The 22871-nt window shown below is 41.5% G+C and overlaps 2 protein-coding genes across 3 annotated transcripts in view; one reads left to right on the top strand and one right to left on the bottom strand.

The window, feature by feature from the left end:
* Nucleotides 1-1227, top strand: b3gnt7l (UDP-GlcNAc:betaGal beta-1,3-N-acetylglucosaminyltransferase 7, like). The gene has a single exon (XM_061666367.1). It carries the CDS (start codon nt 1-3, stop codon nt 1225-1227), a length of 1227 nt encoding a protein of 408 aa, XP_061522351.1.
* Nucleotides 1228-1540: 313 nt separating this feature from the next.
* cep104 (centrosomal protein 104) overlaps nt 1541-22871 on the bottom strand; it is a 50278-nt gene continuing 28947 nt past the window's right edge. For both annotated transcript variants that reach the window (XM_061673405.1, XM_061673414.1), the window contains 13 exons: nt 19197-19409; nt 18857-19024; nt 17987-18154; nt 15591-15767; nt 11031-11228; nt 8729-8815; nt 8439-8526; nt 6584-6653; nt 6350-6458; nt 6133-6271; nt 5588-5655; nt 4189-4276; nt 1541-3164 (listed from right to left, as the gene is read on the bottom strand). In XM_061673405.1, the coding sequence (XP_061529389.1) occupies nt 3028-3164; nt 4189-4276; nt 5588-5655; nt 6133-6271; nt 6350-6458; nt 6584-6653; nt 8439-8526; nt 8729-8815; nt 11031-11228; nt 15591-15767; nt 17987-18154; nt 18857-19024; nt 19197-19409 (1710 nt within the window). In that variant the 3' untranslated portion in view covers nt 1541-3027. The remainder of the gene's footprint in view (nt 3165-4188; nt 4277-5587; nt 5656-6132; nt 6272-6349; nt 6459-6583; nt 6654-8438; nt 8527-8728; nt 8816-11030; nt 11229-15590; nt 15768-17986; nt 18155-18856; nt 19025-19196; nt 19410-22871) is intronic.

Below are 22871 nucleotides of genomic sequence, written 5' to 3' on the forward strand. Positions count from 1 at the left end.
ATGGAGCAGCTTCTCCGGAGAAACCGTCTGGGTCTGCTGAAGTCCCTGCTGAGCCTCTCCCTGTTCTTCGCCTCCCTTCTCTTGCTCCACAAGCTCAAAGTTCCCGAGAAGGACAACATGGGCACGTATAGGAGGCACGCCGGTTGGTGCGGGGAGTGTTTTTCGTCCAAGAAGGAGGACAGCAAGCAGACATCTATGAGCCATAACCACCCGACGGTTCCGGGCGCGCAGCGGCTTTCCAACCGAAGCGCTCCGTTCTGGGACGTGCAGGTGCTGAACTGCAGCGAGGACGCTGCGGTGAAAACAAAGGACTTGTTCCGGAGGCTGGACCCGAGGTTTCACCAGTTCGTCCTGCACCGCCACTGCAGGTACTTCCCGATGCTCATCGATCACCCGGAGAAGTGCACGGCCACTGACGGAGGGGTGCACCTCCTTATGGTGGTCAAGTCCGTCATTGAGCACCACGATCGGCGCGAGGCGGTGCGTAAAACCTGGGGCAGGGAGCACACAGCGGAAGGGAAGACCGTAAAGACCCTCTTTCTTTTGGGGAGTCCTTCCGTTGGCAAAGATGCCAAGAACCTGCAGAAGCTGATCCAATACGAGGACCAGATCTACGGGGACATCCTGCAGTGGGATTTCATGGACACCTTCTTCAACTTGACTCTGAAAGAGGTCAACTTTCTCAAATGGTTCGACATCTACTGCGCGGGCGTGCAGTTTATATTCAAAGGGGACGACGATGTGTTTGTGAACACCAAGAACCTGCTGGACCTCATCGCCTTCAAAGTGGAGGTGCACAGCGAGACCACCCTGTTTGTGGGGGACACCATTTCCAAGGCCATTCCCATCCGGAACAGACAGAGTAAATACTACATCCCCAGGGAGCTCTTTGATAAGCCATACCCTCCTTATGTGGGTGGAGGGGGGTTCCTCATGTCCTCAATGGTGGCCAGGAGACTCTTCGTGGTCTCCGAGGACATGGAGCTGTACCCCATTGACGACGTCTTTTTGGGCATGTGCCTGCAGAGCCTCCGTGTGAGCCCGGAGATGCACTCTGGCTTCAGGACCTTCGGCATCACCAGGCGCCGGGTGAGCCCCATGAACAGCGAGCCGTGCTTTTACAAGAACCTCATCGTGGTGCATAAACTGAGCGCCCAGGAACTCCTCAAGATGTGGAGCCTGGTGCACCACGACGAACTGGTTTGTGCACGGAGGACCTCTGTATGACATTTCAATGCAAAAATCCATGAAGGAAAGTAGAGGACTTGATTATGTTGAAATATCAGGCCTTTTTTTTTTTTTTTTTTTTAAACAGTCATCTGTCCACTCCGGAGTCCTTTTCACTTTTGGGAAACCACTATCATACAGGTCTACAGTGCAATTCTAAGTGCCATTTCAAATTTAAGCCTCATGGATCAAGTGTTGAATGCGCGATGGATGTCCGTGCCTTACATTACCAACATATTGCCAAGTTTTATTGTGCAACAACATCAACCAAATCGGGGTAAAAGGAAACCAAAACTGTCTGAAAATCTGTGGATTTTGTTTTTATTTGTTTTATTACAGTGTAAATAAAAACTAAAGGTCTCTGTTCATCTCTGTTAAAAGCGACTAGTTTGATTGATGAATAAAGAAAACCTATTTGGTAATAACATCAAAACCATTGTTATATTTATTTCATGAAATGCTGGTACTTTTTTGCAGGAAAAAAAAAAGTTGTCATTGTCACTGATGACGTACATAGTCCAAAAACGTACATGACCATGATTACATACTTACATACACACACCTACGGAAAGTCAAATAACCTTTACATTCGCACTACCGAAAGCTTTAGCAATGGTGCAGAGTTGCTAAAGTGCGCATCTCATCTGGCAAGACAACAGTCACTGACTATGGAACGCCACCGGACATATATCAACAGCTGTATGATAGCATGTCTCTCTTGGGAGAGCTGTCAGATCTGACAAAATAACCCGCGGTGATGTCATCAGGGGTTATCTCGGACACGAATGGTTCTATTTGCCATATGCCGGACACTTCAGCAGCGTAACGCACTCAACTCTCTATCTGTCTTGAATCTAGTCTTCTGCTTATTAGGTATAGCTCGCAACTTACTCTTTTTTTCCTACATATATTTTAATCTTCCCTACTGCTCTCATCACTCTTTTTCTTGTTTTCATCTTACATGGGTGTGGTATACAAAAAAATAAATAAATACTTTGCATACACCTCATTGATTACGGAGATTTTGCATCGTCCACAGCACAGACAGTGCTGTGCAGTCTGATTAGAAACAAATATATTTTGTTGGCCAAAACGATTCAGACCTTGGTCATATGATAAGTTAGAGTCAATCTTTCAATTGCTAAATGGGTACCTGCGGGCTGGAAACGATAAAAAAAAAAAGTTGGGAAAAAAAGAAATTGGGCAAATATATTTATAATTGTATAAATTAAAAATGCTGACAAAAAAGGTAAATGTTACCAAGTTATCATAACCTTTATTAATACAGGCCTATTTTTTCTTTAGTTTACTGGAGCGCCCTATTTTATGGTAGAAGTTATCAAGATCATGTTAGAATGGGGCAAAACATTGTTTCTGCAAAGCTGTTGGATAAAATCAGCGATATGAATATTGTAATCTAACAGAGCTTCTTAGTATTTTGCCAGGTCCTTGTGTCAGTACCACCTAAAAGATACATTTTAAACAAATAAAAACTCAAAATTCGGCCAGGGTATGAATTATTTTGTGTTAAATTCAGCATTACGTTCTCACGAGAGCAACAGCGAGGAAGTCCGATCCACATTTAGGTACATTACCAATTTGAATTGAGTAAAAGTTGCAAAGCTAAACTTATTATAATCCCAAATGAGAGGAACTGATACGTATTCAAATCACATGGCTTAGAATCTCTTTTACGAAAGACCATGGCATCTGTATTGTAGGGTGGCAGGAATACTGACACATGGTTGGTGTTTACTGTTGATCCTCCATAGTGACAAAGTGAAGTCTCTTCTTCAACAATCACCGCTTCCCTGGTGTATGTCCTCGAGCGAGGGGTGCCAGAGGTGGGATGTGACTGCCTCTTCCCAAAGGCTTGGCTCTACCTCGAGTGCCCGCCGACCACGTGTGTGTGACCTTTGTGCTAGCAACAGACGTACCTGGAAAGAGAGAACCGTCACTTGTGAGACATTCGACGGCGATGAAAGACCCCGTCGTGTGGTCTATTTATCACCAGAACAAAGCAGCCTCCATAACATTGAAAGTGTAATGAATTGCAGACAGGTAAACTTGCTCATAAGCAAAAAGATGATAGTGATGACACTGTCATTCTGAAAGCAGCACCCATAACATTTAAAGCAGCGGTGTCAAACGTACGGCACGCAGGCCATAATCAGAATGTCCTGTGGTCCAATCCGGCTGCTGGGGATTGTTGTACATATGGCTATAATGTATTGTATTATTGGTTAAATAACTTCATGTGCAAATGTGCAATTACAAATGAGTTTGTCAAGTAACATGGGGCATGTTTATTCAAATGTTTTAGTGACTAGCAGGGGTGCCATACATTTGCTGCCCAGTCAGTCACATAGAGCCTAGCATCAGTTAGGCGTTTCATTCCTAATGCACAGCCAGCCAGGCAGTGATGTCCTCATTATAATGTATTTAACGGAAAACTTATCTCAGCACAACCCGCCCCCCCCTTCAACGATTGGTTTCGTCAGCACCCTGGTCCCCCCCTCCCAAAATGGGTCCCGGGTGAGTTTATATTGTGTCACGATTGACAAACGATAATATAATTGGAGTCTTTAGCTTAAGCGGGTTTGAGAATCAAATAAAAAATGACCATTAAGTGTAAAAGTAGCAGCAGTATTCACTACTAGTGTGCGTCGTCCAGCTCTGCTTTCACCGAGGTACATCCTGAGGAGTAAACACATGTCATGTTTGCATTTCTGTGTTTGTAAAAGTTAACAGCTATTGCAGATATTGTAGCTCTAAAGGAGTCGAGGAACTGTCATAAAAAAATGATTCAAATAATAAAATAAATATACATCCTGATATCCAGCAAAGTACATTCTGTCACAAGGTTAGGAAGCCAAATTGGGAAAAGTTGCACTTAGTAATGCTCTCTCAAAAGGGTGCTGTGCTGGTGGATGTGTGGACAAGGGGATATGAATGCTTCACCTTGTGCTGGCTGGGTTCTCTGGGACACCGCGGTCCTGCGTGAGTTTTGTTTGCAGCCCTCCCTACCCGTGAGGTGAGCCTTCCAGGCCTGCAACAGGTACAAAAGTAGCTCAGTAAGTTCAGTCATGCCCTGGAAGCGCCTTTTATCTGTGACGGGCACGGGCAACTGTAGGCCCAGTCAACGGCGGAATGGCGGCCCTCCTTCCCTCTACAACACTGCAGCCTTTCATGGCATCCTGTTCAGGGCTCTGGCAGCCAGAGCGTGACTTTCTGGTAATGTTTTTTTCCCCCTCAGCAATTTTGAAGGGTGTGTTTGCACGAAGAAATTACATGTCATGTCTTGATTTTTGATGAAATCAGAGCGGAGTACGTTTATATACAATCCATTTGTGTCACGTCTCCTTGAACATTATGTGCTTGTATGCACTCTATGATAATGGCTGATGGGCAAAATCACCAATTGATAAAAAAAAAAAAAAAAAAAAAAAAAGCGCTGGATAACAGATTGGGGCTCAGACGTTTTAATCCAAAGACACAGCTGTTGCTGTGTTTAACAGAAAACCTGGTAACTAATTCACAATTCTTTAAATATAAAGAAAAAAAGGAATAACAAAGGAGATGTTTTCTGATTTCCCACTATTTTATGAATGTAACAAAAAACTACCCTTTAAAGTCGAACACAGCCGAGTTAGTGCAATTGGGAAAGACAAAAAAAAAAAATTATGCAGTGATGACACACACAACCTCAGCAAATTTGGCGAGACTTTATCGCAGAGAGCATACAAAGGGTTAACTACACACATACACTACTCCTGTACTACTGTATATTATTTAAATAATCAATAGTTTTCCTCTAATTAGGGTCTGGTGTATATTTGTGGCATCCTTGCATCGACTAGCACAAAATCAAGCCTCCTTTCCCTTCCATGCATGCTTCTTTTAATGAACGCCATTAAAGATGGGGCTCTTCTGGCCTGCTTTTGCAATTACTTCATCTCGAGAAGAACAACAACCTCAAGGTACAAAGACGTCTCCTCTTTTGAAGTCTTTAAAGGGGTCGGCAATAGCAGTGTTTTACCTCCACACCTCTTTGATCTTTTACACTACACACTCATTAGCTTCTGTGTTGGTTTCAGGGTAAAGGGGGACGTCTCACAGATTGAAATCCAAGCCCAGGTTCTGTGAAAGGCCCTGGTTTGTCTTTGGATAGGAGGCCCTTGCTAATAGTAAGAATTATTTTATTTGTTTGCATTAGCATAAACCAAATAAAAGGTTTGTGAGTGACATAGTTCAGGCCTTCCCACTAAAAATCACAAAACGTTAAAGAATCCAATCAAAGGTTTAAAGGGCTGTGGTAACACAGTTGGTTTAGCTTGCTCACTGATGTTCAGAATCTTACCTCTTCTCCCGGCAAAAAGTTGGTGTGACACAAAGGGCAGTGGCTGGAGTGTTTACCTGAGATGGGGGCTGAGACAGAAATGGGACACCTTTAAGCTACCGTACAGGTAAAGAGGACATCCCTAAAAGACTGGAGAGGAAATGAAAATGTGGTATGAAAGACAGACGTTTTAAAAATAGGCATTGTTTCAACAATGGATGTCATTCATTGGGTCGCATTAAAGAATATCCGATCTCCAAATCAAGCATAATGGTCTTTTAAGTCGAACTTTAAAGCAACACAAAAGACTCAAACTTGTCAATTATTAATACTGACACATGGTTGGTGTTTCAGATCACCGGTTTTCCATAGTACGAGTTTTATTTCGGTAGCAATAAAGCAGAGCTTTTTGCCAAATTTAGAAATGTGTTTGTCTGCTTCGTTTTATAGTTTGTTGTAATATTGAAGCACAATGGACAAGTGCTTAGCACGTCTGTCTAAGAGCTCTGAGGTTTAATCACCTCATCCAGTCGATCAGTCATGCAAATGTTTACTGGGAAACTCACGTTTGCAAGTGGTACCCTGGACGTGTCTAGTCAGATCTTCAGTGGCCACTGCCTCTGAACAGCGCTGGCACTGGCTGAACTTGGCTCTACTTTCACATTCATTTAGTAGGTGCTCTGTAAAGCCCGCGATCTCCACTACCTGTGAACACAACACAGAAGAGTATGCAGGAACGTTCCATTAGAAGAATGACAACTTTTTGCTGATGAGGCAGTTTACCTGTCTGCATTCATCACAGCGTCTCAGCATTGGACAGTGCTTCCAATAGTGAAGGTCTAATCCATCGTCGGTGAAAGAATCATCGGTTTTACCGCAGAATATACACAAGCTGAAAAAAAAAGTGGAATGAAAAACAATAATCGACTAAAACGGTCACAAATCTGGAGCATCTACTATACATGAAATAAAATGTCAATAGTAGTTAGCTCAACATGCCTTAATGAAGTCACTTACTTATCCAGATATGTGACAGATTGGTGGACCTCTACTGTGCGTGTTGTCTTGTTCGGAGGCAATTTGAGAACTGCAAAAAAATAAGATGAAATCTGTCACAACAGATGTAACTTTTAAACAATGTAAAATACAAGAGTTTTTATATTTTGCTGCCTTGGTGGGTTTTATGTGCAACCCCAATTCCAATGAAGTTGGGACGTTGTGTTAAACGTAAATAAAAACAGAATACAATGATTTGCAAATCATGTTCAACCTATATTTAATTGAATACACTACAAAGACAAGATATTTCATTTTCAAACTGATGAACTTTATTGTTTTTAGCAAATAATCATTAACTTGGGATTTTATGGCTGCAACACGTTCCAAAAAAGCTGGGACAGGTGGCAAAAAAGAATGCTCATGATACACCTGTTTGGGTGCCATGATTGGGTATAAAAGGAGCTTCTCTGAATTGCTCAGTCATTCACAAGCAAAGATGGGGCGAGGTTCACCTCTTTGTGAACAAGTGCGTGAGAAAATAGTCAAAAGGTTCAAGGACAATGTTCCTCAACGTACAATTGCAAAGGAATTTAGGGAGTTCATCATCTACAGACTATAAAATCATCAAAAGGTTCAGAGAATCTGGAGAAATCACTGTATGTAAGCGGCAAGGCCCAAAACCAACAATGAATGCCCGTGACCTTCGATCCCTCAGGCGGCACTCAATAAAAAACAGACATCAATGTGTAAAAGATATCACCACATGGGCTTAGGAACACTTCAGAAAACCAATGTCAGTAAATACAGTTCGGCGCTACATCCGTAAGTGCAACTTGAAACTCTACTATGCAAAGCAAAAGCCATTTATCAACAACCCAGAAACGCCGCCGGCTTCTCTGGGCCCGAGCTCATCTAAGATGGACCGATGCAAAGTGGAAAAGTGTTCTGCGGTCCGACGAGTCCACATTTCAAATTGTTTTGGGAAATTGTGGACGTCGTGTCCTTTGGCCCGGGCCAAAGAGGAAAAGAACCATCCGGACTGTTATGGACGCAAAGTTCAAAAGCCAGCATCTGTGATGGTATGAGGCTGTGTTAGTGCCAATGGCATGGGTAACTTACACATCTGTGAAGGCACCAGAAAAGGTGATGTAACACAGTGGTAAATATGACCCTGTCCCAGCTTTTTTGGAACGTGTTGCATCCATAGAATTCTATGTTAATGATTATTTGCTAAAAACAATAAGGTTTATCAGTTTGAACATTAAATATCTTATCTTTGTAGTGCATTCAATTAAATATAGGTCGAACATGATTTGCAAATCATTGCATTCTGTTTGTATTAATGTTTAACCCAACGTCCCAACTTCATTGGAATTGGGGTTGTAATAATATTTTATTTATTATTTAGTTATCATCTTTTGTTCGATTTTTATTTATGTACTGTACTTTGTTTTATCAAATGATTTTTTTTTTTAAGTGCTCTATAAATGAAGTTGAGTAAAATGTAAAATAGTAGGTGCTTCATGATTGATACAACTATAAAGTTCAATTTCGGGACTTCAAATGGAACTTCATTGGGTGCTGAGGTGTTAAGTTACATGGGTTTCAAAGGTTGCTGGGCAAAACGAAACACACAAAAAAAACGGATTAGGGCAAGAGAGCTAAACTTGGATAGGCTTTGCCAAATGTTAGCAATGATGACCTTTTCAACTCCTTAAGTTGTGATAGCAATCCACAACGAACAGGTAATGCTCGAGGCCATCATCATTTGTCCTTGAAGTTACAAAAGATTACGGGTACATTGTAACCACCCTCAAGACCAAAAATAAACCGTTGGAAGGCATTAAGCTGATTTGGTTCTGCATGCACATACTTTGTTTACCAGCCTTTTGAGACCCTCTCCCAACTTTAGGAACTTCTTTCTTGGCCATTTGTCCTTTGGTACTTTTACTGTCCCTCTCCTTGAACAAAACACACACGCGTGAATAGAGAGTCACAGTCCAAAAGATGACGACACAAACATTCAAATTGTTGCTTGACAATAGAAGGTGTCCTTGTCCCAAAGTGCCACAATTATTTGTACAAGAGTCAAGTGACGTTATAAATGTTGAGAGGCCTTCACAAGGTGTCATGTAATTGAGGTGTGATGACAACTCCACCTACTGTTAACTCCTTCATGGCAGGCAGCTGCTTTTGCAGAGAGTGGATCCCCTCCTCCTTCTCCCCCTGCCCATCCCTTGGACCACCGCCCTTCATAGGCCGGATGAATTAATAACAACGTCAATACATCATTCATCATCTGTGTTTACTTTTACTTGCATTACAAGCAGTGCGACCTGACATGTCCTACCATCTTAAGGTTTTGCAGACTGTTGGAGCAGCAAGGTTGTACTACTGACGTATATAACTGAGGCGCAACAGTGTGCCAATTAGGTAATGGTAAAAAATAAGCTTCGTCGCTTGGTGACTCACAAGCATTACAGTAAATTCTTCATGCATGCCAGTCATACAATAAAAGCCAACTTGTACAGTGGGGCAAAAACGTATTTAGTCAACCACCATTTTTGCAAGTTCTCCCACTTAAAAAGATGAGAGAGGCCTGTAATTTTCATTATAGGTATACCTCACCTTTGAGAGAGAAAAAAACAGAAAATCACGTCTGATTTTTAAGAATTTATTTACAAATTATGGCGGAAAATAAGTATTTTGTCAATAACAAAAGTTCATATCAATACTTTGTTATATGCCCTTTGTTGGCAATGACAGAGGTCAAATGTTCACAAGTGTTTCACACACTGTTGCTGGTATTTTGGCCCATTCCTCCATGCAGAGCTCCTCGAGAGCAGTGATGTTTTGGGACTGTCGCTGGGCAACACAGACTTTCAACTCCCTCCAAAGATTTTCTATGGGGTTGAGATCTGGAGAATGGGTAGGCAACTCCAGAACCTTGAAATGCTTCTTACGAAGCCACTCCCTCGTTGCCCATCATGGATCATTGTCATGGTGAAAGATCCAACCACGTTTCATCTTCAATGCCCTTGCTGATGGAAGGAGGTTTTCACTCAAAATCTCACGATACTTGGCCCCATTCATTCTTTCCTTTACACGGATCAGTCGTCCTGGTCCCTTTGCAGAAAAACAGCCCCAAAGCATGATGTTTCCACCCCCATGATTTACAGTGGGTATGGTGTTCTTTGGATCCAACTCAGCATTCTTTCTTCTCCAAACCCAACAAGTAGAGTTTTTACCAAAAAGTTATATTTTGGCTTCAACTGACCATATGACATTGTCCAAATCCTCTTCTGGATCATCCAAATGCTCTCTAGCAAACTTCAGACGGGCCTGTACTGTACTGGCTTAAGCAGGGGAACACGTCTGGTACTGCAGGATTTGAGTCCCTGGCGGCGTAGTGTGTTACTGATGGTAGCCTTTGTTACTTTGGTCCCAGCTCTCTGCAGGTCATTCACTAGGTCCCCCCTGTGTGGTTCTAGGATTTTTGCTCACCGTTCTTGTGATCATTTTGAGCCCCATGGGGTGAGATCATGCGTGGAGCCCCAGATCGACGGAGATTATCAGTGGTTTTGTATGACTTCCATTTTCTAATAATTTCTCCCACAGTGGATTTCTTCACACCAAGCTGCTTACCTATTGCAGATTCAGCCTTCCCAGCCTGGTGCAGGTCCACAATTTTGTTTCTGGTGTCCTTTGACAGATCTTTGGTCTTGGCCATAGTGGAGTTTGGAGTGTGACTGTTTAGAGGTTGTGGACAGGTGTCTTTTATACTGATGAGTCCAAACAGGTGCCATTAATACAGGTAACGAGTGGAGGACAGAGGAGCCTCTTAAAGAAGAAGTTACAGGTCTGTGAGAGCCAGAAATCTTGCTTGTTTGTAGGTGTCCAAATACTTATTTTCCACCATAATTTCTAACCATAAAAACTAGCATTGATCCTGGCTTAAGTCGGGGAATTTAGAAAAGTTACAATCTTCCTTTTTTCTCTGCAGCATAAAATTAAAAAAAAGACATTTCTATGGTGCCATCTGAAAACCCGTCCATCCTTCGGGTGAAACAGCCCCATTGTTCACTTCCAAGCTAATAATAATAATAACTGATTCATATAGCACCTTTCACACAACTCAAGGTCGCTTTACACACACAAACAAACAAAACACAGAACAAAAGATACATACAAAAGATACATACATCGAAAACTGAATGAAGCAGGTGAGTTTTGAGTTTGAGTTTGAAAATGTCTGGTGATGGGGCGTTGCTCCTCATTGATTATAATATATATTTAAAAAAAACAACAAAAAAAACATGGCCACACTCTTGGGTCAGCAGTTTGACGAAAAATAACCAAGTTATCACAAACAGCATATTGTGAAAAAGTCCGATATCATGCAACAATTTCATGTTCCATGCATCATATTTTACTTATATAAGTAAAAAAAGATAAAAAGTCTTACCTGAGTCGCCACCATTTGTCCGTCGACCTTGGAAAAGCCATCAAATAAGGTTTTGTAAAGGAAGTTGTTGCGAGAAGCATTACGCGTTGGAAGGTAGCTGAGGACAGCCGAACTGTGCTGCTTGTACATGGACATGATGATGCGCAGTGCCACCTCTCGAACCGCGGACGCACCGTGCTCCAGCGCTGCGGTACAAAACTGAAAGAGATAAATCAGTTTTTTTTTTATTATTGATGTACATTGATGTTCTGCAACCTGGGAGAGTGTCTGGCCCACAATCTCTATTCAAGTTCAAGCAGGAAAAAAAAGCCTGTTCCCACAATGTCAGAAATATAGAATTGTGTCTCGGTAAGAAAATGGGCTGATTAAATAAGTGATTAAGAATTTTGTCCCAAGACTTGATAAATTTTTTAGGGGAGCATATTGATGCCATTGACAATAATAAAACATTCAGTCATTTTCTAATTACCCTTATTCTGTTCAGGGTTTCAGGAAGCTTGGAATACATTGCAGCTGACTTTGGGCTTAAGGCAGACTCCACACTGGACTGGTTGCCAGTCAATCACAGGGAACACATATAGAGAGAGGCAACCATTCACACCATAATCATAATCATAATCATAACGTACATTCATTCATTGGATGGAAACTGAACACACACAGGCTTAAGTTCGGCAAGTAAGCCACGATACCATCAGTTGCTTAATCATAAAAACGTCCATCCAGAACTGGACTGGTCTCCAGGTTTTGCAGGGTACATAATAAAAACTATTCATGCTCACATTCACACCAGAGAGAAATCCCACACAACCACGGGGAGAGTGTGCAAATTCCACACAGAATGTATCAATTGAGATTTGAAGATGGATCTTCTGACTGCGAGGCAAATGTGCTAATCACTTTTATTTTTAATGACAGAATAATTTTTGCCACTTTGGCAGAGAATTTTTTATTTTTTTTTAAATCCAAAAACAGATTTAAAAACACAAAAGCACGAAGGCCACCAAAACTTACTAAATTCTGTTGTCTCGACAGACAACTTAGCGCAATTTAATTTACAAAGAGAAGAATACGAATAAATTCTACAAGTCAGGTTTAAACAAATTTAAACTTTAAAACTTGTTATAACACACACAAACAGACCGGTAACATGGCGCATTAAGGGAGAGAGGTGTATACACAATAAATGCTCCCAAGCAATTACGGACGGGTTCTGCGGCTTGCTCAAGGACACCTCGGCAACGACACTGAACTGATCCCACCCGCCCTTTCCCAATTCTCATACTTTTTTCCGTAGTGGGCCCCTAAGCTGAGTCCTGACAGAATTTCACCAGGCAGAGCACCCAGGTAACAGCAGCGGGAAAAGGAAACATGTTCAAACCGTCCCCTGTCTTAACACACTCTTGGGCTATCAAAAAAATTTGTCACATGATATCACACAGTTAACGTTTACTGTATCAATTCAAGTTTTAGCTGCATGTGCATATTGTACGTTTGTTTGTTTGTTACCTTAAGTTGCTGAGCAAAAGCCAAATGTTTTTTGTCTTACTGACCTTTTTCAAAGTAGTTATTTTACACTAACAATGACATTAACGAGGATTCCGTTCCATTTTGTTTTAGAGGCGTAAGTTTCATTGAGCTATCCTTCACTTCAGCTTTTACCATAAAGGTGTATAATTTTTAGATAATAGTTAACTTGCAAACTTAAAATGCAAAGTGTCAAACAACATTTCTCTGCAGCTTATACAAATATACCTATGTATGTAGTGTTTTTTATTAAGTATTCTAATAAAGAGAGTAGGGAAAAATGACAGACAGTCATTATACCATACAGACGGACTTCAATGGGTTGTACGTATGTCCAGTATGTTTCTGGTGTAGCTATAATAAATCTAATTGCTGTGAAAAAGATTGAACCTTACCGCAAACCATGTATGCAAGTTTCTTGCTGAACTGTTTAATGTTACACGAGCAAAGAAAAGCCCCCCCTACTCCCCATGTCACGTCTCAATCATGACTGGTAATGTTTCCCAAGCAAATGTGGGAGGCGTTCCACACAAAGAGCAAGCATGTGCAAACAAGCATTGAGGACCACCTGAATGGAAAACCTAACAATTTGCCCTCACTGATAAAGGATTCAGGGAGAGTCCTAAAAGGGGTGAAGGGTGATAAAGTAAACAGAACGGACAAGCATTGACTTGTCCACCCTGGTCAACATGTGGATAGTTTTCACATGGATATTAGGTCATTGCTGAAAGCTTGGGGGAAGAAAATGACTGGATCTTAGGGACAGTCAGTTTGGCTAAAGTAGGTGACCTCAGCAAAAACACGGCGTGTGCTTCCCTTTTCAGTTAGTCACTGCAACTGAGCCAAAATAAATGGAGAATAAGCAGGATAGATGTCAACACGAAAGAATATTTTGCCAATTTAATTAGATTTTGCAGATTGCATATGGCTTCGAACATCAGCAGCTACTTTACAACTAGACTTTACACTGATTTCATCGGGCTGATCGGTATTAGCCGATATTTAGCATTTTATGCTGATCATCTGATCAGCTTTAATGTCATAATTCGCCAATACGATCAATGACGTCATTGATGGGCTCTGCAAAAGACATTTACTCCGCGTCGTCATCGTGCACAGTAGATTTGAATCCAAAAGCTAGTTTATTTTTAGCCTTGTCGCGCGTCTTTTGACGTAGTATTGGAAATATCTGACGGCCAATAAAGTTATTAAAAAAAAAAACATGTTGGCAGTGTGGAATAGACAACACGTCTGAGACAGACAACGCGTAATGCCCGGATCAGACTACCAAGACAAATTTGCTCTTTCACAATTGCACGATGTCGGACTACTGCAATAAAATCTTGTATTTCGATACCACTGCATCATGTTTTTTACGATCATTGGGCTTTATCTTGTAAACTCAAATGCGACCAGAGACACCCATTACCATGGCGACGACAACAAGAGTAGCACGCACCGACTTTGTATTAAAAGGACAAAATGGGGACAAACGTGTGTTGGTGGTCACCGGTGTTCACGAGAGGAGAGGACGTTCGTTTAAGGCTTGCTTGAGGTATTTTCACATACTTTTAATATGATACGGCTCGCAAGCAGGCAACAAAACGCTATGTAGCCTAGCAAGCTAGTGGTACCACGAACAGTTGGACGTAAACATGCCACCGTTCTGCCGAATCATGCGCTCATGTTTCAGTGTGGGTGAAGTAATTTAATTAAAAATAAAGTAATTGAATTACAGTAAGTTAGCACCCATTATTTCTGTCATGTTGTAATGTTGGTTTGGCCTGACTGATTAGAATACACAATCTGACTAGAGCAGTGATTTCCAACCTTTATGGAGCCAAGGAACATATTTACAATTGAAAAATCTTACGGAACACCACCAAACAAAAATGTCACAAAAAGTGGATACATTAATTACTGTATGTACTTCCTGCCATCTAACAGAAGACCATTTATCATTTGTTCTGTCTGTCGCTATGCCTCACTGGTTTAAATAGATGAACAAAGATATATTATTTATTGTTAATATATTTTTTTTGCGCAATTAAGTACACAAGTATATACAGTAAATGAACAGGTAATTGAAATAGACACATTCCTCCATCTTGTGATCGGATCGGTGATCGTTTTTTTCAACTCGCTGATCGGTGATCGGCCCCAAAAATCCTGATCGTGTGAAGCCTATTTACAACTCACTCAGTTGTGGAAAAGGTTTTGTAAAAATTAGAAAAATTAACACAGTCTGATCCCAAAGATTTTATTCATGTAAATGATGTGAATACAGTGGAGCTCTGGTAATCGTGGGGGTTAGGGACCGGCCGATCGAGGAATAGCGGAAATCTGCGAAGTTGCCTTGAATTTTGTTTTCTTTTTCCTAAAAGCGTGAATAAGTGGTAAAATACCTTCAATAAGCGGTTACCACGAAAAACGGGTGTAAGTCCCATCACCCCCCCCCCCTTTTTTTTTTTAAATCTGTGAATAGGTGAAACTACAGATGTCGAACCGCAAATATGTGGGCGCCCACTGTAATAGAAATAGTACAAACTTGGCCTCGTACTCATTTTGCATTCGAAAAAGAGGTTACTTTTCCAAAACAACTTCAAAATCAGAAAACAAGTTTAGCAATCCAATTTCAATGACAAATCCTGTTTTTTAATGTCCTGTAAGGCATATAGCAAATGTATAAGAATAGCCCTAAATCAGACAAGGAATAATATTTGAACTAAAACCGCGTACCTCACTATAAGAAAGTAGAACCATTTGATTTATTTGAGACAATTGGTAAAGAAAATGTTTTAGTGAAATTTAATGAAATAAAATTACAGATTACAATGGTGTATCATAATCTTATTAAGATAATTAGAATGTCTTTTTTTTTTTTTTTAGTATAGTAGAAAACCTCTTGTAAAGTACTGTAATAAGTCACTGGGGTTAAAATTTGGTTTTTACACGTATTTCATTGAGAGCCTTCTAAAAGGTTGTCCGTGTACAGCAAAAAAGACATTCAATCGATCAATTTAAGTCCTTTACCATCATTACATTCTCCAGGGTGAATCCAGAGTTCTCTGTGCCCAGCTCCTCCAGGAGACTTTCGAGCATCTCAGCTCGACTCTGAGCCAGGCGGATGGGGAAGTTGGATTTGAAAGGCTTCACCAGCTCAAGTGGGATAAACTGCAAAACCCGAACATCCTTCAGGACAGCAATTTCCTAAACGGCAAACAAGAAAGACAATACGGTGTAAGCCACTGTCAAGTCATATCCGTGTGATGTTACACATTGTAATTTATCCATCAACAGAAACATCTGGCTGGAAGTAAAGGTATGTGTGTGAGTGTATAATTAGAGTGGCATGGAAGATGGAAAAACTCAGCTGTGCCATTTTAGCAAGTGATTGGAATGTGGAAACATGGGACACACGCTATACCTACTGAAGATACATTTATTTTCATTCGAAGAGATATACAAGACATTTTGACTCTCTTGCTCAACACACATGCGCAAGTAATCCAAGCAAAATAGACATTAATTTTAGGACACCTGTCTCTATTCATTGATATCGATATCTATGTCCCTGGATTCCCTGCCCACCAATCAAGTGTTAAAATTTAATTAACAAAGTAATTGTTTTGTGAGCTGCATATGTCAGAAAATGTGTCTTCAAGCAGGAATAATATCGCCTTACACAATTTTCTCCACCAAAGAAGTGGCAACTACATTGCGGAAGAGCAGCCATTTTTCTTTTCTTGCGAGCGAGGTGGACGACACAGAATGAGTATCATGGCAAATCTAAACGCTAAGCAGAGCTGCAATGTTTTTGGATACACAGTTTAGCTTCTGATAATCGACATTTAAACACACTATTTAACTTAACAGTCATGAGCATCGCCACCACAGTCATAAAACCCTATATGAATTTTACCTTGTGTAATAATTCAATAACATCCAGATTTATCATACTGCTGTGGGTCCAACTCCAGTTTAAACATATAGAACTGTGCCGCATTAACTCCGGACACCTCATAGACGCTTGCTTTGTGCACTGGGTTAATCCATTTCCACAATGTTGGATGCATAATATTGTGCAAAATGTCTTTCGACAACAATAATATTAGTAGTAGTCGTAAGTAATAGGTGTAGGAGCAGTTTAGAGAAGGGGTGTCTGGAAACAGTTGCCAAACCAGACACACTGCGCCATAGTTCAGTCGGGTTAGGCGACGATGCTCGGTGTGCGCCAGCCTTAACCACCATAATCCTAACCTTAACCCATCCTAAACTGCCTTAACCCCAACCCTGTTACCAAACCTAACCATAATAAACTTATCTTTTTTTATTTTTTACAAATGTGATACATATTTGGGATGGACATCTCGTTACATCTGCGTAGCCTACCCTTCCCGTGATGCAGGAGCCAATCATGTTGAAGTGGATTTCCAAGAATGCATGTTGGAATCTTACGCGTCAATCTGTGATATGGGACGTTTCCTTTCCGGTTTGTCTCAATTGTAATTTGTTTCGTCTTTTGTAAAAGTGTTTCTGCTTTTGTTCATGTGTTTTCTGAAATGTAAGTGTTTTGATTTTTGTTCATTTGTTTTCTGGAATGCAAAAGTGTTTCGTTTCTTGTAAATTTGTTTTCTGAAATGGAAAAGTGTTTTGGCTTTATTTAATTTGTTTTCTGAAATGTAAAAGTGTTTCTGCTTTTGTTAATTTGTTTTCTGAAATGTGAAAGTGATTCACAATTTGTTATATTGTTTTGTACTTCCAGGCCATCGTAAATATCACTTGCACAAGACTTTTCTAACATTCCATACTACAAAATAAGTAAATTATGAATTGTTATGCTGAAACCGGACCGGACAGATATCGGTATCGGCCAAAACTCAAGACTGCAATATCAGTATCAGAATGGAAGTGAAAAAGTTGTACCGGGACATCCCTAGTTTAGAGAACACTTTTGTAAAACTTACTTGAAGGTTTCAGAGGAGACCTGCGGCGAGACCATTGTCGTCAAAAACAGACTTTCTTTGGAAAAATGGGGAACCCACTTTTATACAAAATACGACAACGGGTTGGACATGTTTAGTTTTGATTTTGTTTTATGTTAAAAAACAATTTGCAGGGCGCTGATTGGCTAAATTCCGTCCACGTAACAATTCAATTCACACATGAAGAGTTTTGATCATAAATTTCGAACACGTTCATTATTTAAGATTGTCGGCCTCTACCTGTTTTGGACCTATAATTGGGACCAATCCACTCTTAACACACCTCAGACCTAAGAACAATCCGTCAAAGGCCAAACCGATTGCCTTTGACGTACTTGGTCGGGTTTAGAATCGGGACAAAAACAGCCCAATTGTCTTTATGTATCTACCGGGCTTTAGACCCCAGATGCAGGATTTTAGAGCTGTGTCATTGTGACACAATACCTGGATGCAGGCCATGGCAGTAATGCGCAGACGGTTGGTCGAGTTTCCAGTCCTGGCCAGCAGGTTGGGCCACGTGTTCTCCAAACAGTAGGTAACCTCAACCCGGCCCAGACCTGGGATCAGCTGGCTCAACATGAAGAACAGCAACTTCAAGGAGGCTTGGAAAACCTAAGTTGAGGCAGAGGACATTCGGCTCATTTCGATTTAGTGAGTTGTAAGCCTGTTGCAAGCAGGTTCTATTTGTATTTGCTAGAAAGCCAACATAAGTATTTGATCCTGACATAAAACTGGTAGCTAATTCTCAAGGAACAAGCAGATTATTCCCACTATTTGTGAATTTTTGTTTACTGTATATTATAAGGGCTCAAGGCAGCTGTAAGCATTTACAAACGCTTGGTGCAGTTATATGATCTTACACAACTGAACAATCAAGGTACATTTAAATATAACCGCTACTTAGGCACATACATGCTGAAACCTTAATGGAGACCGTATGTATGAATGTATTTATGAAAATGTTGGTTCAGGTAAAAGAAAAAAAAAATAAATAAATAAAAAGAATTATTGCTACTCTACACCTGAGAGAGATATTACAAGGCTATCTTTGTAATGTTTTTTTTTAGGAGGAAGCAAGCTCTGGGAGAGGAGGTTGGGGTCACCATATACAGGGAGAACACTGTTCCGCGTGTGTGTGAGCGCTTATGCTTCAAAACCAGAAGCATGACTTCTGCTTGTAACTGGGTTCCAGAGAACACACTGACAATGACTGTTGATGCATATTCGGAAAACCTCAGTGAGGTAGACATATACTGGTAGAATCCTTAGTGGAATTTAACAAAAAAACAAAAGTCACAAGGAGGAAAGAGTTACAGGTGAAACTTTCTCCAGGAGAGCCCTTTTGACCAAGAAGACTGCAGCTCTTATCATGTTTCTCAGCTCATCTTTGGGAGTCGTGGAGGGTACCTCCAAAAGCTTCTTGTGCACTGCCAGGAGTGCAGCCTCTCTATTTGACCAGGATTTAGAATACGCACTTGCCACCTAGAAAACAGTATTCAAGGAAGGAAAATGATTAACTGCATGCAGGCATCACATTGTTCATTTTTTAACTCATTTGTTTTCTCAATCCACATACACAGTAGATGTGCATTAATTAATTAACTGTTTAGTGACTTTTTGGGCTCTACAGTTTTTCACTTTTTCTGATTCTTACCAGACTCTCGCCATAGACCTCTATTGAATGGCCAGCCTCTCTCTGAACCTTTTCCGATAGGGGCTCTGGTTCTCCACCCACCTCAGGGCTAAGTAGGCTACTTTGGGTGTCAAGTAGGAAAGAGTGTTCCATTGCAGGGCTCTGGGTGGCCGCCGCTGCCTGATCCTTTCTGGAGGCGGTTGGCAGCCTCTCGTCATGAGACACACTGCTAAACTAAAGAGAGAAATCTGTTGAAATGGACTGCAGCAGCAAATATGTAATCTTCTGTAATCCTTTTGGCTGTTGCTATTACTGTCTCTTTAAACATCCACAAATTATCGTAGAACCTTTAAATTGTTACAGGGATTACAAAAAGCAGTAATTTTCCAGCAGTGTCACAATGCTTTGGTCCAGCATAATCATAATCAGTGTTTTAGTGATTTAATTTTTTGATTAATAACAGTGGGCGGCACGGTGGCCGACTGGTTAGAGCGTCAGCCTCACAGTTCTGAGGAGCGGGGTTCAATCCCCGGCCCCGCCTGTGTGGAGTTTGCATGTTCTCCCTGTGCCTGCGTGGGTTTTCTCCGGGCACTCCGGTTTCCTCCCACATCCCAAAAAACATGCATTAATTGGGGACTCTAAATTGCCCGTAGGTGTGAATGTGAGTGTGAATGTTGTTTGTTTGTATGTGCCCTGCGATTGGCTGGCAACCAGTTCAGGGTGTACCCCGACTCCTGCCCGATGATAGCTGGGATAGGCTCCAGCACGCCCGCGACCCTAGTGAGGAGAAGCGGCTCAGAAAATGGATGGATGAAAATGGATGGATGGATGGATGGATAACTTTCTTTAGCATGTCTCCAACTGTTAATAATGTTAAAGTAGTAATCAAGACATTGGTCAATAAAGGTTTTAAGGTGGCTAGAGTATGTCCCCAAAACGGATTGTGTTCAAGCTAATGTATGTAGCATGAAACTGTAAAAAGAAATGCCTACAGTACTTACAGTATTTAAATAGATAAAAGAGATTGATTGACAATTAACATGATGATAGATGATTGCCCCAACCCCTGAGGCATACTCAAGCACCATCTGGTACATCCTGCTCTGTTTTGCCCCTAGGGCCAGTTGGAAGCCGGTTTCCTCTTACCGTCTCAAAGATCGGTCTTGAGGCCACATTGGCAGCCGCTGGAGTCAGTCACTTGTTGCATACTTTTAATTAAAGAGAAACTAAAACCCGCAAATGGGCTGATCTCGGGAGCTAGTGAGTAAAGCGTAAAAAGAATCCTACCACCAATAATCTTCCTGCGTGCCTCCTATATCAACAGCACAGAGACTTAAAGGAGGTGCTCGTAGTTAAATGAAATGTACAGTGGGTATGGAAAGTTTTCAGGCCCCCTTAATTTTTTCACTCTTTGTTATATTGCAGCCATTTTCTAAAATATTTTAAGTTCATTTTTTCCTCATTAATGTACACACAGCACCCAGTATTGACAGAAATAAACGGAATTGTTGACATTTTTGCAGATTTATTAAAAAAGAAAAACTGAAATATCACACAGCCATAAGTATTCAGACCCTTTGCTCAGTATTTTGTAGCAGCACCCTTTTGGGAATGATGCAACAAGTTTTTCACACCTGGATTTGGGGATCCTCTGCCAATCCTCCTTGCAGATCCTCTCCAGTTCTGTCAGGTTGGGTGGTGAACGTTGGTGGACAGCCATTTTCAGATCTCTCCAGATATGCTCAATTGGGTTTAAGTCAGGGCTCTGCCAGATCTGTGCCTTGCCACAATTCTGTCTCTGAGCTCTTCAGGCAGTTCCTTTGACCTCATGATTCTCATTTGTTCTGACATGCACTGAAAGCTGTAAGGTCTTGTATAAACAGGTGTGTGGCTTTTCTAATCAAGTCCAAGCAGTATAATCAACCACAGCTGGACTCCAATGAGGGTGTAGAACCATCCCAAGGATGATCAGAAGAAATGGACCCGAGATAAATAGTGAGTGTCACAGCAAAGGGTCTGAGTACTTATGGCTGTGTGATATTTCAGTTTTTCTTTTTTAATAAATCTGCAAAAATTTCAATAATTCAGTTTTTTCTGTCAATATAGGGTGCTATGCGTACATTAATGAGGAAAAAATGAACTTAAATTATTTTATCAAATTGCTGCAATATAACAAAGAGTGAAAAATTTAAGGGCGTCTGAATACTTTCCGTACCCTCTGTAAATGGCCTCTCTGAAGTCCAACACCACACCAATCAGAATCAGAATAATCTTTATTTGCCAAGTATGTCCAAAAAACACACAAGGAATTTGTCTCCTGTAGCTGGAGCCGCTCTAGTACGACAACAGACAGTCAATTGACAGAGAACACTTTTGAGACATAAAGACCTTGCGAAAAACAGTCACTGAGCAATAAAGGGTTACTAGTTATCTGGTAATGCCGGTACAATTGTGCAAAAAGATGCAGAGTCCTCTAGCACTTAGAGCAGTTTGAATGACTAATATAGCCATAGTCCAGTGCAATGACCATAGTGCAAAGGGCGCCGAGACTTCAAGGAGTGTATGCAGTTTAAAGTGACTAGTAGCGCGATAATCTGGGACAATGTTGGTTGTGCAAATGTTGCAGATGCTCTTCAGTCAGTGTGCAAGTGGGGAAGATGCTACTCTGGCATGAGTGGCCAGTATTGGTCAATAACAGATAAGTAAATAGTGCAGCATGGCGAGACAACTACAGTGAGTGCACGAGTAATGTATAATTGGCCCGACAGAAAAGTGACAACAAACTCAAGACAAATAAAAAAATAAATAAACAAAAAATTTGGCAGCATGTTGCAATGGAATTGTAGGTTAGCTGTTTAAGAAGTTGATTGGAAGAGGGGAGAAGCTGTTGGAATGTCTGCTAGTTCTAGTTTGCATTGATCGGTAGCGCCTACCTGAGGGAAGGAGCCTGAAGAGCTGGTGACCGGGATGTGGAGGGTCCGAGAGGATTTTGCACGCTCTTGTCTTAGTTCTGGCAGCGTGCAAGTCCTCAAGGGTGGGTGGAAGGGTACCGACAATCCTTTCAGCAGTTTTGATTGTCCGTTGCAGTCGGAGTTTGTCCTTTTTTGTAGCAGCACCAAACCAGACTGTGATGGAAGAACACAGGACTGATTTGATGACCGCTGTGTAGAACTGCTTTAGCCGCTCCCGTGGCAGGCTGTGCTTTCTCAGAAGCCGCAGGAAGTACATCCTCTGCTGGGCCTTTTTGAGGACGGAGTTGATGTTGGTCGCCCACTTCAGGTCCTGAGAGACTGTAATTCCCAGGAACTTGAAGGTCTCAACGGTCGACACAACGCAGCTAGACAGCGTGAAAGGCAGCTGTGGCGAAGGATGCCTCCTGAAGTCCACAATCATCTCTACAGTCTTGAGCGTGTTCAGCTGCAGGTTGTGACCACAGCTCCAGCCGCTCCACTTCCTGTGGATTTGCAGACTCGTCATCGTCTTTGATGAGCCCGATGACAGTGGTGTCATCTGCAAACTTCAGGAGTTTGACAGCCGGGTGTGTTGCGGTGCAGTCGTTTGTGTAGAGAGAGAAGAGCAGCGGAGAGAGGACACAACCTTGGGTCACCCAAGTGCTGATGCTGCATGTGGATGAGGTGGCCTCCCCCAGCCTGACCTGCTGTGTCCTGCCCGTCAGAAAGCTGTAAATCCACTGGC

The sequence above is a fragment of the Phycodurus eques genome, chromosome 1, assembly GCF_024500275.1.
Source record: "Phycodurus eques isolate BA_2022a chromosome 1, UOR_Pequ_1.1, whole genome shotgun sequence".
NCBI lineage: Eukaryota > Metazoa > Chordata > Actinopteri > Syngnathiformes > Syngnathidae > Phycodurus > Phycodurus eques.